Below are 16,308 nucleotides of genomic sequence, written 5' to 3'. Positions count from 1 at the left end.
TTTTAAGGAAGAGATTCGCCTGAGGAAAGCCTCATGAAGCAATTGGTTGTCCATTTGAGTGTTGTGATGTCCATCGTATCAATGGGGACTCGGCACCAGTAACTCTTGAGGGCCGAAGATAACTTGATACGGTAGGATTCAAGTGAAATGCCCAAGTATTCCTGACAGAATGTGTCATGAGCGTAGAAACAGTAAAAGTCGGTAATTGTCTTTTTTAGTTATGAACTATCCTAAGGTGGAATAAGAATGAATGGTTTTCAAATTAGCTACACATGGCTCTGCTTCTGAATAAGTTTGGTTGATGAGACAAACTGAGACAAATTGGGCAAGGTGCAATAAACCCGAGACATCAAAATATTTTTCAACATTTATAGTTTAACATAGTTGCCTGGGACTTCAGCTAATATTTATCGTAAACTATTTATACTGAAAACGCTCCAGTCACGCCCTCATCACAAAAGTGGAAGACGTGTGACCAAATGGTCCGTGTTGGATTCATATATAATGTGTGTACATGAGAGGGACTGTAAAAGATTTGAGAGGGCATGGATGTGTATTAGTGCAGTGGGCAGACAGGTGGCAGTTGCAATTTAATGTGAAGAGGTAATGCATTTTGTGAGGAACGACCAGGAATGGGAACACATATTTCATGTTAAGATGCATAACTATTTGGATAAACAGGTACCTAAGTTTTCAAATACATATTTACTTAAAAGTGTAAGTGCAGCTAGATAAACCATAAAAAGGGCCAACAGCATTTTGGGTTTTACAAATTGGGGCATAGAGCATGAGCAAAGATATGATAAATTTGTACAAGGCATGGGTTAGGCCACTGTTGGAGCACCTTGTGCAATTTTGGATGCTCCATTACAGAGAGGATATTGAAGTTATAATGTACAACCAGAATGATCCAAGGTATGTGAAACATAGAAAATAGGAGCAGGAATAGGCCATTCGGCCCTTCGAGCCTGCTCTGCCATTCAATATGATAATGGCTGATCCTCTATCTCAATACCATATTCCCGCTCTCTCCCCATACCCCATGATGCCTTTGTTGTATGGAAATCTATCTAGCTCCTTCTTAAATATATTCAGTGACTTGGCCTTCACAGCGTTCTGTGGTAGAGAATTCCACAGGTTCACCACCCTCTGAAGAAATTTCTCCTCATCTCAGTCCTAAATGTCTTGCCCTGTATCCTGAGACTGTGACCCCTCGTTCTGGACCCCTCAGCCAGGGGAAACATTCTCCCTGCATCCAGTCTGTCTAGCCCTGTCAGAATTTTATATGTTTCAAAGAGATCCCCTCTCATTCTTCTAAACTCGAGCGAATACAGACCGAGTCGACCCAATCTCTCCTCATACGACAGTCCTGCCATCCCAGGGATCAGTCTGGTGAACCTTCGCTGCATTCCCTCTGTGGCAAGTATATTCTTTCTTGGGTAAGGTGACCAAAACTGCACACAATACTCCAGGTATGGTCTCACCAAGGCCCTGTACTCAAATCCTCTTGCAATGAAGGCCAACATACCATTTGCCTTCCTAACTGCTTGCTGCACCTGCATGTTTGCTTTCAGTGACTGGTGTACAAGGACACCCAGGTCCCTTTGTACATCAACATTCCCCAATCTATCACCATTTAAATAATACTCTGCCTTTCTGTTTTTCCTTCCGAAGTGGATAACTTCACATTTATTCACATTATACTGCATCTGCCATGTATTTGCTCACTCACTCAACTTGTCTAAATCGCCTTGAAGCCTCATTGCATCCTCCTCACAACTCACGATCACACCTAGTTTTGTGTCGTCAGCAAACTTGGAAATATTACATTTGGTTCCCTCATCCAATTCATTGATATATATTATGAATAGTTGGGGCCCAAGCACTGATCCCTGCGGTACCCCACTAGTCACTGCCTGCCACCCCGAAAAAGATCCATTTATTCCTACTCTCTGTTTCCTGTCTCTTAACCAATTTTCAATCCATATTACTCCCAATCCCATGTTCTTTAATTTTGGACACTAACCTCTTATGTGGGACTTTATCAAAGGCCTTCTGAAAATCCAAATAAACCATATCCACTGGTTCTCCCTTATCTATTCTACCAGTTACAGCCTCAAAAAACTCCAGTAGGTTTGTCAAACATGCTTTCCCTTTCATAAATCCATGTTGACTTTGTTTAATCCCGTTGATATTTTCTAAGTGTCCTGTTATCACATCTTTTATAATAGACTGTAGCATTTTCCCGACTACTGATGTTAGGCTAAACCGGTCTGTAGTTCCCTGTTTTCTCTCTTTTTTAAAAGTGGGGTTACATTTGCCACTGCCCAATCTGCAGGAACTATTCCATAATCTTTAGAATTTTGGAAGATGGCAACTTATGCATCCACTATTTCCATGGCTACCTCTTTTAGTACTCTGGGACCAGATTATCAGGTCCTGGGGATTTGTCGGCTTTCAGTCTCATTAATTTCTCCAGCACTTTCTTTACTAATACTAATTTCCTTTTAATTCCTCCTTCTCACTAGTCCCTTGGTTCCCTAGCATTTCTGGGAAGTTATTTGTGTCCTCTTCCGTGAAGACAGAACCAAAGTATTAGTTTCATTGCTCTGCCATTTTCCTGTTCCCCCATTATAAATTCTCCCGTTTCTGACTGTAAGGGACCGACATTTGTCTTTACTAATCTTTTTCTTTTTACATACTTGTAGAAGCTTTTACAATCCACTTTTATGTTCCTAGCAAGTTTACTCTCATACTTTTTTTTTTCCCTCTATCAATCTCTTGGTCCTTTTTTGCTGAATTCTAAACTGCTCCCAATCCTCTGGCTTGATACTTTTTCTGGCAACTTTATATGACTCCTCTTTGGATCTAAAACTATCCTTAATTTCTTTTGTTAGCCATGGTTGGGCCGCTTTTCCTTTTTTGTGTTTTTGCGCCAGAAAGGAATATATAATTGTTGCAATTCATGCATTCGTTCCTTAAATGTTAGCCATTGCCTATCCACCGTCATGCCTTTTAATGAAGCTTCCCAATCTATCATAGCCAACTCACTCCTCATACCTTTGTAGTTTCCTTTGTTTAGACCCTAGTTTCGGATTGGACTACTTCACTTTCCATCTTAATGAATTCTATCGTGTTTATGGTCGCTCTTCTCTCAAGGACCCCGCACAACAAGATTATTAATTAACCCCTTATTGCACAATACCCAATCTAGGATAGCCTGTTCTCTGGTTGGCTCCTCCAACGTACTGGTCCAAAAAACCATCTCGTACACACTCCAGAAATTGATCCTCCACTGTATTATTGCTTGTTGTAAACAATTTTACAACACCAAGTTATAGTCCAGCAATTTTATTTGAAATTCACAAGCTTTCAGAGGCTTCCACCTTCCTCAGGTGAATGTTGTGGAAATGAAATCCTCGAACCTTTCATGGAGGATTTCATTTCCACAACATTCACCTGAGGAAGCTTCCGAAAGCTTGTGAATTTCAAATAAAATTGCTGGACTATAACTTGGTGTTGTAAAATTGTTTACAATTGTCAACCCCAGTCCATCACCGGCATCTCCACATCATGTATTATTGCTAATTTAGTTTGGCCAGTCTATATGCAGATTAAAGCCACCCATGATTACTGTAGTACCCTTGTTACATGCATCTCTAATTTCCTGTTTGATCCCATCCCCTACATTACCACTACTGTTTGGAGGCCTATAGACAACGCCCATTGGTGTTTTCTGCCCCTTGGTGCTTCTTAATTCCACCCAGACTGCTTTTACATCTTGATTTTCTGAGCCAATATCCTTTCTCGCTATTGCTCTGATTTCATCCTTTACTAACAACGCCACCCCACCTCCTTTTCTTGTCTGTCCTTCCTAAATATCGAATACCCTTGGATATTCAGCTCCCAGCCTTGGTCACCCTGCAGCCATGTCTCTGTAATTGCTTTTATATCGTATCCGTTTACATCTATGAAGCCATAGTTATGTACAGAGATTTGAGATGCTGAGACTTTATCCACTGAAGCAGCAAAGGCCAAGACGAGAATTAAGAGGTTTTTAAAATTATGAAGGATCTTGACGGTGTATAGTAATTTCCCCTGGTTAGGAAGACAGAACCAAGGGTCCTCAATTCAAAATTCTTCACTGAGTGAAGAGAGAAGCTAGGAGACATTTCTAATAAAGTTGGGGCATGAGCTATTTTGCCATAGGGAACAGCTGAAACAGGAACTTAGCAAGCTTTTTTAAGGGAAAAGTGGACAAATATTTGAAGCAGAGGGAGGGCAGGTTGCTGGGATTAGTTTGGGTTGCTTTAGAAAAAGCCAGCAAAGAAACTGTACATTAAATGGCCGTCTGTTATAAAATGTTATGGTTCTGTTGGTCGGGAAATTTAATTCTTCATAGACCACCTCTGATACCCAAATGGGATCTTAATTTGATCGTGCACAAATTAATATACCCTCCGTTTGAATTTCCAGCGCGTGATTTGAAATGTGTCGTGGAATGCTGTATTTGTGGCTCTGGTTTTAGTGTGTAGCATTAGAAAGATCCAAATACCAGTTCTTCAACCTCATAATTTAGCATGCTGCTGGTGTGGTACTTTGAATATACAGGTTTTATCCCAAAGTTTGTATATAGTTATCATTTAGGTCAAAAAATCTCTTCCAAATCAGTTAGAAAAAACATTTCCCGTGTAAATATGCCCATAGGGCTCCACCATAGTAAGTGGGCCGCATCAAATCCCTCGGATGGTCACATCAACTAATTTTTTGATAGACTCTCAAGTGCTTGGTAAGCCGGTAACAGATCAGTAGCTTGCTGTTCGATTATTTAAGGGGGCAGCTCCTCAACTTCTGGCTCCACTTCAGTCCGACGCTCCTGAGCTTTGGGCACCCAGTGTGGCGGGCAAGTCTGGGGACCTTTTTGTGGGTCTGTTCCTGGGCCTGGCCAAGGTAGCCATCTGTAGGTCCAGGATGGAAGTGGCCCAGGGGCAGTCGCTGTAGCTGCCTGCATCTCTTCCGTGGTCTTGTCCGCGCCTGGTACGCTTGAGTTCTTCTGCGACCGATTGGCACTGCAAGTACTGGAATGTTATGTGGACACCAGGAATAACATTATACGTTTCCCTTTGTTTTGTTCAAAGTTATTTTTTTAAAATAAAAATAGAGCTTGCTGGGTGACTTATGATACGTATTCTGCATTGCTATGATTTCTGGTAGAAAACCTATCGGTTCAGTAAAAAGTTGTTTGGCTGTTTGGTGAAAATCGCTGAGACAATTTTACATCAATTAACCTAAGTAAAGCAGCTAACTTGAATGATGAACAAAGTAAGTAATCGTTTACCAGAGAGAGCACTACTGGAGAGGCCTTTCTCCACAGTGTAGATCCTTCATCCCAGAAGCACAGGAAGTTTTAGATTTCCATGGCTTATTTATATTGTCATCAATCTTCAACTCACATTATTTTTTGAACAGGCAGACATGGCCTCATCCAGGAGACAGGAACCTCCAATATTCCCCATACACTAGAGAATGGGGCAAAATCCTGGAACTCCCTTCCTAAAAGCACTGTGGGAGAACAGTCATCACATGGACTGCAGCGGTTCAAGAAGGCAGCTCACCACCACCTTCTCGAGGGCAATTTGGGATGGGCCATGAATTTTTTTTTTCAAAAAATATACTTTATTCATAAAATTTGCAGCAGTACATACAATACAGTTGTCATATCACTTTCCAAACGTACACAATAGATTATACAATTTGCAGGTTACGTCAAGTGCAGTTCAATGAACACATTGGACATAATTACAGTTCATGACACTCTAGGGTGTCTCATTGCGTCATACTCAACACAGATTATTGCTTGCAGATTCATTTCTGGTACATTTCAGATTCATTACAGGTACATTACAGCAATTTGAATTTTACATTCTGCCCGAGGGAGTTTTTCCCTGATTGCAGCCCCTCTGTTTACAATGGCGGGAAGGCTCTAAACGGTTGCCTTTCCCCACAGGGCCTTTGCGGCGGCCGCATCCATCCTCAGTGCATCCCTCAGCACGTCGTCCTGGACCTTGGAATGTGCCAGTCTGCAACACTCGGTCGAGGACAGCTCCTTGTGCTGGAAGACCAGCAAGTTTCGGGCAGACCAAAGGGCGTCTTTCACCGAGTTGATGGTCTTCCAGCAGCAGCCGATGTCCGTCTCAGTGTGCGTCCCCGGGAACAGCCCGTAGAGCACAGAAACCTGTGTTACGGAACTGCTCGGGACGAACCTGGACAGATACCACTGCATCTCTCTCCAGACCTTCTTTGCAAAGGCACATTCCATAAGGAGATGGGTGACGGTCTCGTCTCCACCGCAGCCTCCTCTGGGACAGCGCGCGGTGGCGCTGAGAGCCCGGGAGTGCATGAAGGATCTGACGGGAAGGGCCCTTCTCACCACCAGCCAAGCTAGGTCTTGGTGCTTGTTTGAAAGCTCTGGCGATGAGGCGTTCTGCCAAATGACATTGACAGTCTGCTCGGGGAACCAACCGACAGGATCCACCATCTCCTTTTCCCGCAGGGTCTCGAGGACGTTATGTGCGGACCACTTGCTGATCGCCTTGTGGTCAAAGGTGTTTTCCTGCACAAACCTTTCCACGAAGGACAGGTGGGGCGGAACGGTCCAACTGGACGGAGCGTTCCGTGGCAGCGTGGCCAGGCCCATCCTTCTCAACACCGGGGACAGGTAGAACCTCAGCACGTAGTGACACTTTGTGTTTGCGTACTGAGGGTCTATGCACAGCTTGATGCAGCCGCACACAAAGGTGGCCATCAGGATGAGGGCCACGTTGGGCACGCCTTTCCCCCCTTTCTCTGGAGATTTGTACATCGTGACCCTGCGGACACGGTCCATTTTTGATCTCCAGACAAAGTGGAAGATGGCTCGGGTGACTGTCGCGGCGCAGGAGCGAGGAATGGGCCAGACCTGCGCCACGTACAGCAACACCGAGAGCACCTCGCACCTGATGACCAGGTTCTTGCCCACGATCGAGAGGGATCGTTGATCCCACAGTCCCAGTTTCTGCTTAACCTTGGAGATACGCTCCTCCCAGTTTTTGGTGCACGTCCCGGCCCCCCCGAACCAGATCCCCAGCACCTTCAGGTAATCCGACCTGACGGTGAAGGGGACAAAGGATCGGTCGGTCCAGTTCCCAAAGAACATGGCCTCGCTCTTGCTACGATTTACCCTGGCCCCCGAGGCCAGTTCGAACTGGTCGCAGATGCTCATCAATCTGCGGACCGACAGCTGATCCGAGCAAAAGACGGCGACGTCATCCATGTACAGGGAGGCCTTGACCTGAGTGCCTCCGCTGCCTGGGATCGTCACCCCTCTTATGCCCGCATCCCTCCTGATGGACTCGGCAAAGGGTTCGATGCAACACACGAACAAGACGGAGGAGAGAGGACAGCCCTGCCTGACTCCAGATTTGATCGGAAAGCTTTCTGATTCCCACCCGTTGATTGAAACTGCGCTACTGATGTTTGTGTAGAGCAGTTGGATCCAATTGTGGATTCCCTCCCCAAACCCCATTTTGGAGAGCACGTCCATCATGTACGTGTGGGATATTCTGTCAAAGGCCTTCTCCTGGTCCAGGCTGATCAGGCAGGTGTTCACCCCCCTGTCCTGTACGTAGGCAATCGTATCCCTGAGTAGCGCCAGGCTATCAGAGATCTTCCTGCCGGGTACGGTGCAGGTCTGATCGGGGTGGATCACCACCTCCAGGGCTGACTTGACCCGATTGGCGATGACCTTGGACAGAATTTTGTAGTCCACGTTAAGTAGTGAGATGGGTCGCCAATTTTTGATTTCTTCCCTCTCCCCCTTCCGTTTGTAGATGAGGGTGATGATGCCTTTCCTCATGGAGTCTGACATGCTGCCTGCCAGAAGCATACCCCCGTACACTTCCAGCAGGTCTGGGCCTATCCAGTCCCACAGAGCCGAGTACAGCTCCATCGGTAAGCCGTCGCTTCCGGGAGTCTTACTCTTCTCGAAGGATCGGACGGCCTTTGTCAGTTCGTCCAGAGTTAGCGGGTGATCCAGACTCTCCCGCTTGCTGTCGTCTAGAACCTCCGTGATAGACGACAAGAAGGAGTGGGAGGCCGCGCTGTCTGTGGGCTTCGCGTCGTACAGTCCGGCATAAAAGGATTTGCAGATCCTCAGTATGTCGGGCTGCGAGGACGTGACCGAGCCGTTCTCTTCCTTCAGGCTGCTGATCACAGAGCTCTCTCTGTGCACCTTTTGGAAGAAGAAGCGCGAGCAAGTCTCGTCCTGCTCCACGGAGCGGACTCTGGCCCGGAAGATGATCTTGGAGGCCTCGGAGGCAAAGAGCGAGGCTTGCTGGTCCTTCACCTCTCTGAGTTCCTCCCCGACATCGATCCCCATCGACTGCAGCAGGAGAAGATTCTGCATGCTTTTCTGGAGTCGGGACGTTTCCCTCTGCCTCTCTCTCGCCTTCTGAACACCTTTGAGGATGAAGAACCTCTTGATGTTCGCCTTGATGGCTTCCCACCAGTGCACTGGGGAATCAAAGAGGGGCTTTACGGTTCTCCAACCTTTGTAATCCCTCGTCAGTTCCTCAATGTTTCCCGGGGTCAACAGTTTCACGTTCAGCTTCCATGTCCCCCTGCCCACTCTCTGATCGTCCTGTAGGTGACAGTCGGCCAGGAGGAGGCAGTGGTCAGAGAAGAACACCGGTGTGACCTTGGTGGATCTGACCTTGAGCTTCGGGGATACAAACAGGAAGTCTATCCTGGAACGGACGGACCCGTCTGGTCTGGACCAGGTGTATTGACGCGCCGCTCCGTCTGCAGGGTTGCTGAAGACGTCGCACAGCTTGGCGTCTTTCACCGCTTCCATCAGGAGTTTGGACGTGGCGTCCAGTTTGCTGTCGGCTCTGCCGGATCGTCCAGCCGCATCGATGATGCAGTTGAAGTCACCGCCGAGAATGACCGGCTTGGACGTCGCCAGCAGCAGTGGGAGCTGCTGGAAGACGGCCAGCCGCTCGTCCTTCAGAGCCGGGGCGTACACGTTGATCAGCCGGAGCGGAGCGTTTTTGTACATTACGTCTGCTACGAGGAGACGGCCCCCCACCACCTCCTTTACTTCGGTGATGGTGAAGTTGCCCCCCCGCAGCAGAATCCCCAGGCCGGAGGCACGGTTATCGTTGCCTCCCGACCAGATAGACGACCCGTGGGCCCAGCGCTGCGACCATTGCCTGTAATTGCTGAGATGCGGCAGGCCGCACTCCTGTAAGAACAGCAGGTCGCTCTTGACCTTGGCCAGGTAGTCCAAGGTCGACACACATCGCGTAGTGCTTTTAACGCTACGCACGTTAATGGATGCGACTTTCAGACCCATTTTAACAACTGTTTAAAGTCTCACCCGTCAGTCCGTTTGCTGTTTCCAGCTCTTGGCCGTGTTTCTGCATATAGGTGATCTGTGTAAAGTGTTCCACGATCCCTGAGCTGAGGTACGAGTTCTGTTCTGCCTCAGAGAGGGGGTCGTCGTTCCGCCGGGGTGACATCGGCGGCCTGGTGTCGGGTGAAGAGTCCGTGCGATCCTCGATCGGTTGGGGCTCCTCGTTGTCGCTTCTCCCGGTCTTTGCTCTCTGCGGTGCTGCTACCGGTGTCCCGGAGCTGGTGTGCGCTGGGCACTACGATGCTGCCGGCTTCCCGGAGCTGGAGGGCACTGGAGGCGTTGTCGCTCCCAGTGTTCTGGAGATGGGGGCTGCCGATCGCGTCAGGGTCACCTTGGGTATTTTGCCGCTTTCGGTGGGACGGCTGACCACTTCGCTCCTGTCGTCCCTCCTCGTCAGACTCGGGGTAGTCGTTGCAGTCCGACTGCGACTCGAGTGCTCTTTTAACCCCTGGTGTAGTGTCGGCAGGGGCTTGTTTCCTTTTCTCTGGCTTCTTCTTTTTGGTTTTATTGACCACCAGCTGCCATCCTCCCTCTGCTGCCTCCTCGTCCATGGACTCTGTCGTCTGTTTGGGAGGCTCGGAGCTGGGTGTCGGGGTCTGGCAGTTTTCGGCTTGACCCTTTCCTCGTTCATTGTTTTCCTAGGCTAGGGGCTTCTTGGAGGAGGTCGCGGCCGGGCGCTGACTCTTGGCCTTCTTTGGGGCATCCTTGCTTGTTGCCCCCTCCTCCTCCGCTGGGATGGGCCATAAATGCTGGCCTCGCCAGCGACGCCCACATCCCATGAACGAATAAAAAAAAAGTGCTCAAGTCTTGGAGTGGAGCTTGAGCCCATAACCTTCTGACTCAGGTGAAGGCACTACTGCCTAGCTAAGCAGACAAGAAAAATACAGCAGGTTCTCCATAAGCGCAGTGAGTAGGTGCACCAGGTACATTCTGTTCAGAAGTAAAAACATTCATATGAAAGCTGGTTTGGGTCCTCACAAGATCTGCATAAAGACTTTAAGGGAGTTGCACATGATCGCCTTTTGTGTGTTTCACATTCAAGTAAACACGAATCTTTGAAGAATCATTTTGATGTTGCGCTGCAACACTTAGTACATAAGGCCAATTCTCACTGTTGGTTACTGTGACAAAAATGAAGTTTTTATTTCTAGTTTTGGCTTGGTGCCTGACCCATTTAACTTCAAGTTTGTGACTGGATTTAAAGGCCAGCTGCAGCCAGAATCTTGTACTAAGTCTAACTCGATCCAAGTGCTTTAAGTTTAGTTCAGTTGTTTGTAAAGCTTGAGGGAAGAGCCTATGAATTGTCCCATTATGTGTATAACAGTTATTTTTGAATGTGGCTGATCATCTAGAAAATCCTGGTAACTGTTTTTGGGAGCTGTAACTATAGCTGTTCCAATCTTTAAATTGGTTTGCATTTCTCGAATAGTTTAAGCCAGCACCAACTCCTGCACTGGTAAGAAATACAAGAAAAGAAATGCTGCAAAAATGAAGTATATGAACAAATAGCTTGCATTTAGATTGTGACCTTTCATTGTTTTCCCTTTGAGGAGCTAGATAGGAAGATTTCTACTGTCAATAGATTTGGTTTGCTTCATATTTTATAGAACAAATTAGCTTAATAATTTAAACTTAAAACGCGGTCTGAAGTTGTGATACTTCATTGCTCATCAGAGGGGTCGAGGCATAGGATAATTCCAGCAGCTAAATATCATTAAAGGAAAGGTTGTCTGGTTACCCTGGGGCACATTCCTGAAAGCTTGCCTAGATAATTCAGTTAAGTGTAGATGCTTTTGAAGGCGTAGAGAGTTGGGACTCACCCATGAGTGATCTGAAATAATAAGACCAAAAGAATACCAAGTGAAAAGGGTAAAAAAGGCCAAAAATGTAGCAGGCCTGTCTTGAGACCTTAAGCTTGAGATTACATCTTATTTGCCTGCCCACTTATAGGGCGTGTACCGTTTAACAGATGGGTTCATTCCACACGGCATATTGGCTAATTGGAGCAATTATAAACAGGTGCCAGTAAATGATAAATTCAGAAGTTATTTGAGGTCATCTGCAAGTTCATCAAGCATTATTGCCTCAATCGTATTGCAGGAAAAAATGTCCAGTCTTGCTGAGCAACTATTTGAAACACATTTCAAGTTCTTGTTTTCCCCACCTGATTATAACTTGTTCTGGGCTATGGTTGCACATTCAGTGTTATCTCTTCTATTTTGCCCAAGTGGCAATTCTTCATGCGTTAGCAAAGACGGTGATTGTAAACAGGTCATTTGAACATGGGAAATGACTCTGCTAAACTAGCTCCTGTTTGTTCTTGGTGTTTGCACACTCGCACCTTCTGGCAGGGAACACTATGTAATCAGGAATTACACCCTGGCCCGCCCTTTCTGTCCCATGTACACAATTCCTATAACGTGATACTGAGGCCAATTGGCCCTCCCTATTATCCACCCGAGATCAGCTAAATCAACATCTACCAAACCAGACATCTAATGAGGAACCTTCCTGTTCTGCATCAGACGTCACTACACCATGAGCCATTTGAATCATAGAAATTTATGGCACAGAAAGAGGCCATTCGGCCCATCGTGTCTGTGTCGGCTGAAAAAGAGCTATCATGCCTAATCCCACTTTCCAGCACTTGGTCTGTAGCCATGTAGGTTATGGCACTTCAAGTACATAATCCAAGTGCTTTTTAAATGTGATGAGGGTTTCTGCCTCTACCACCCTTTCAGGCAGTGAGTTCCAGACCCCTACCACCTTTGGGGTGAAAAAAATTCTCCTCAACTCCCCTCTAATCCTTCTATCAATTTACTTTGAATCTATGCCCCCTGGTTATTGACCTCTTTGCTAAGGGAAACGGGTCCTTTCTATCCACTTTACGAAGGCCCCTCATAATTTTATACATCTCAATTAAATCTCCCCTCAGCCTCCTTTGTTCCAAAGAAAACACCCCAGCCTATCCAGTCTTTCCCCATAGCTGAAATTCTTCAATCCTGGCAACATCCTTATAAATCTCCTCTGTACTCTTTCTAGTGCAATCACATTGTGGTGGCTGGAAACATTTTTGAAGTGTACATGTCCGAATTATGCATAGTTGTGTAACGGTAAATTAAACTACATTACCTATGAAATGAATACTTGAATACAATGGTGTCATTAGTGTACTGTGCTTCTGGTGAAAGTCACTACCATGCATTCCGTAGCTTTAAAGTTAGTGTTTTTAGGTGAAGACATGTATAAAATAGTAGCTGTACCTCATTATGTTAATGTGGTCAATTTGTAGTTAACTTTGAAGACTATATTTGAAAATAACAACTTTTAAACAAGTGGAAAAACAATACTTTGCATTGAAGCCTCTTAGGATTAAAAATCCCAACATGTGTTGGACTTTTTTAGTTAAGTTCAGAAGAAAATAATTGTGATTGCACTGAATCAGGTTATCACTGGGATTTTGGTGAAGCATAATAATAGGCATTGCCACTGGCTGTGTGAGAAATACTTGGCTCTTCTCCCTTTTCCTTTTTTCCTGGTTGGTGTCTTTTTCACAGTTAATATTTGCTCTCTTGTTAATTTTCCCTTCTACTTTCTTTCCTTTGTGTGCTGAAGCTATTTAATGTTTAAATTAAATTTAATCTGCCCCAACCATCGGTCTCTTGCTCTCGCTCGCTCGGGCTCTCGCTCGCTTGCTCCGCAACGAGCGCAGAATTGGTTTCATGCTATTGAAGGGAGAGTGAAACCTCTTTATGATCACTATTGGTTATATACTGCTGTAATTCTCAGGGCAGTAAGAATAAGCTTCCATTAATATGCAAGTGCACCCGATTCAACTTAAAGCACTTTTATGTTCCTGAGACCTCTGCTAGTGCAGTCTGTTCTCCAAGCTCAGGTCTTGCTCTGAAAGAGATAATCATGGCTTCAAGACCCACTCCAGAGACTTGAGCACATAATCTGGGCTGGCACTTCAACGCAGTACTGAGGGAGTGCTTTTGGATGAGACATTAAATTGAGGCCCTGTGTACCCCCTCAGGTGGATGTATAAGATCCCATAGCACTAATAGAAGAAGAGTAGCAGAGTTCTCCCGGTGTCCTGGCCAATAATTATCACTCAACCAACATAACTAAAGCAGGTTATTTTATCATTCGTCTCATTGCTGTTTGTGTGACTATTTGTATGCAAATTGGCTGCCGCATTTCCTACATTACAACAGTGACAGCACTTCAAAAATTACTTAATTCACTAAAGCGCTTTGGGACGTCCTGAGGTCATGAAAGGCATTATATAAATGCAAGTTTGTTCTTCAGTACTGCTGGCTTCAAGCAAAATGTGAAACTGCTGGGACTAGCTTTGACTGGCTGCAGGCCAAACCTGTTTTTAGCAAGACTTGAGGCCTAGACATTAGTCTTAATGTGTTCTGGTAATTTATACATAAAAAGAAAAAAAATTACACATCTGAAATTCAAACTTAAAATTCTGGAAATACATGGGTCAGTCAGCAAACTGTACAAATAAAAGACATGTTAACGTTTTAGGTGTAGACTCATCAGAACTGAAGGGTAAGCAAGCCCCTTAGTAGGGTTGAGGAGGAAAAAATAGGATTAAACAATATAGTCCAGTAACCAAAAGCAATTTGGTGGGTTGGCTGACTTGCAAATTGCCTAATGGAAAAGCAAGAAACTGTTGTAAGCGGTGATTTCAGAGAGGCCAAAAAAAGTGCAAATAGTCTGGATGGAAAAAAGACATGGGAAAGAACCACATGAGGGAAAATTGGAGGTGTAGGAATAATGATAGATAAAGTATAGATGCTAACAGACCTGCTGTGTATTTCCAGCATTTTCTGTTTTAATGTCTGGCAGCTTTACATTTGTCTTGCAGCTTGGGGAACTCAGTAGCCCTCCCACAATATAAAACACCTTTTAGAAGTCATAGTTTTTAGGAAGGAGCCGAGACTCCAGCCTCAAGTGGCTCAGATATCTGATGTTGTCTCCAGTGTGTTGGATCCAAAAGCTTAATGCAACATTAAAACCTAGAGTGGTTAGAATGGAGTTTTGTTCTTGCTGAGGAATTTAGGTAAACTTTTTCCCCCAATAGTTTGAAACTGACTGGAGTTCTCAACCTGTAATCGTAACAGGCGAAAGGTAATGGGAAACCCTACCATTGTTCATGCTTATATGGCCATGTGTGATAAGTGTTTGTCACTAGGCTTATTAAAGCATATTCGTGCCAAATCACATTGTAAATGCCAGTTTTCTACCACTCAAGCATTTTACTTCGTTCACCAGCAGTTTCTCGTGGCAGGAGCTGAACTCCAGAAGAGAATAGTACTGAGTATATTCAATATCTTCAAGCCTGTGAAACACTTTTTTTGCTTTGGCTTTTGGGTTAGTTAATTGTGGTTGTTGTAACTTTTAAAATTAAAAATGTGAGGCTTTGTGTAGTTTGTAACTATTTGTTTCTATTTACAGTGGGGTTCCAGTGTGTATCTTTGTTACAAGAAGTCTGTTCCTGCTTCTAATTCAATTGCGTATAAAGCTGGTATGTAACCCAACTAATAACTTTTTAAATGCTTTTAGGAAAAGTAATTGTGCACACTTTTCACACCTAATTGCAAGGGATTGAACTTTTAAAAAAAAACGTAATCACTGTCCTCCTTCCAGCTACTACCACCTCAATTAGGTGCGAGCCTGGAGTTAAAGGCACTGGTAGAAGTCACAGAAGAGCCAAAGTCCCAACAGATAACTTTATTAATTCTTTTGATGCCCCCATCAGATGAGCATCAGTTCTATACTTTGTTTGATCTCCCTACTCAGATTAAGCTTATTATGTCTTAATTAATATGTAGCTTTTCCACAAATGAAATTATCCCAGATGGTGCATTTTTCAGTGAGGTTTTAGTATGTATCTTTGTTTACAAGACTGCCTTAATGCACAAGAGTCATGATCATTGGTTCTAATCAGCCTTAAGTGACCAGAAGTGAGAGCTGGACAAGGTTCATTTTCCTCTGTGTACAGGCCAAGCTTTTTCAAAGAAAAGCTTGCCTGATACCAGAATAATGTTTGTTATGGAGTGACAAATTTCTAAGTAAAACAAAAGGCTGTATCAAATGTGGGTTTAAATTGGAGGAAAAATACAATCAAAGCTCTGACAATTTCTTCAACATGGGTAGAGTAAATCTTGAATAATTTGATATTTTACAATAATCCAAATCATAGTGAACTTTTCTCAGCCTGTGCTCCATCAGGCTAATAATGACCACACTATTTAAATTATTTAGTTCAATTTCTAATTTTAACACTGTGTAGTGTTTGTAATGGGATAACCTGGAAGATAATTCATTATTAGAAGGCCCTTCAGAGCTGAGCTGAAAGTTTGTGTATATTTACTATTCAGATTTTAACCTCTGGGAGCATGGTTGGGGCATTAAGTGTTCCATGGGCTTTTCAGGATGTCCCTTCCATAATGGAAATCTGCTTCTATAGGTGGGTTAGGCTTGCCAGGTCTCTTATTTTTTTTTCGTTTCTCCCCTCCCCTTCCCAATCCCTACTAATATAGTGGTATTGCAAAACGTTCATCAGTGGCATTGTCATGAATGTTACTGAAACTTTCCCTGAAGACAGTAGAAACTGGGGCTTTGTCTTGTGTCTTCTGAATGGAAGAATTCAGAAGTACTGATTGGAGTTAGTGTTAATTGATTTTTTTAAAAGATTGCTGCAAAATAGCTTGCTAAAAGGCTTGATGAACTGTATTCTAACTGACTGAAAATGGTCAAAATTCTACTAATGACAGGTTGAAAGTTTTAATTGTGCCAGTTAAATATAACTTTTTAAGTGTATACATTACTCTGCAAAA

General features: G+C 44.6%; 1 protein-coding gene across 3 annotated transcripts in view; it reads left to right on the top strand.

The window, feature by feature from the left end:
- Nucleotides 1-16,308, top strand: part of dennd4c (DENN/MADD domain containing 4C) — a 201,815-nt gene that overhangs the window by 103,864 nt on the left and 81,643 nt on the right. For all 3 annotated transcript variants that reach the window (XM_067983316.1, XM_067983317.1, XM_067983315.1), the window contains exon 4: nucleotides 14,924-14,993. In XM_067983316.1, coding sequence (XP_067839417.1) covers nucleotides 14,924-14,993 — 70 coding nt within the window. The remainder of the gene's footprint in view (nucleotides 1-14,923; nucleotides 14,994-16,308) is intronic.

Source organism: Heptranchias perlo, chromosome 4, assembly GCF_035084215.1.
Source record: "Heptranchias perlo isolate sHepPer1 chromosome 4, sHepPer1.hap1, whole genome shotgun sequence".
Taxonomy (NCBI): domain Eukaryota; kingdom Metazoa; phylum Chordata; class Chondrichthyes; order Hexanchiformes; family Hexanchidae; genus Heptranchias; species Heptranchias perlo.
The sequence above is the reverse complement of the archived record's forward strand: the minus strand, read 5'-3'. Positions and strand labels throughout refer to the sequence as shown.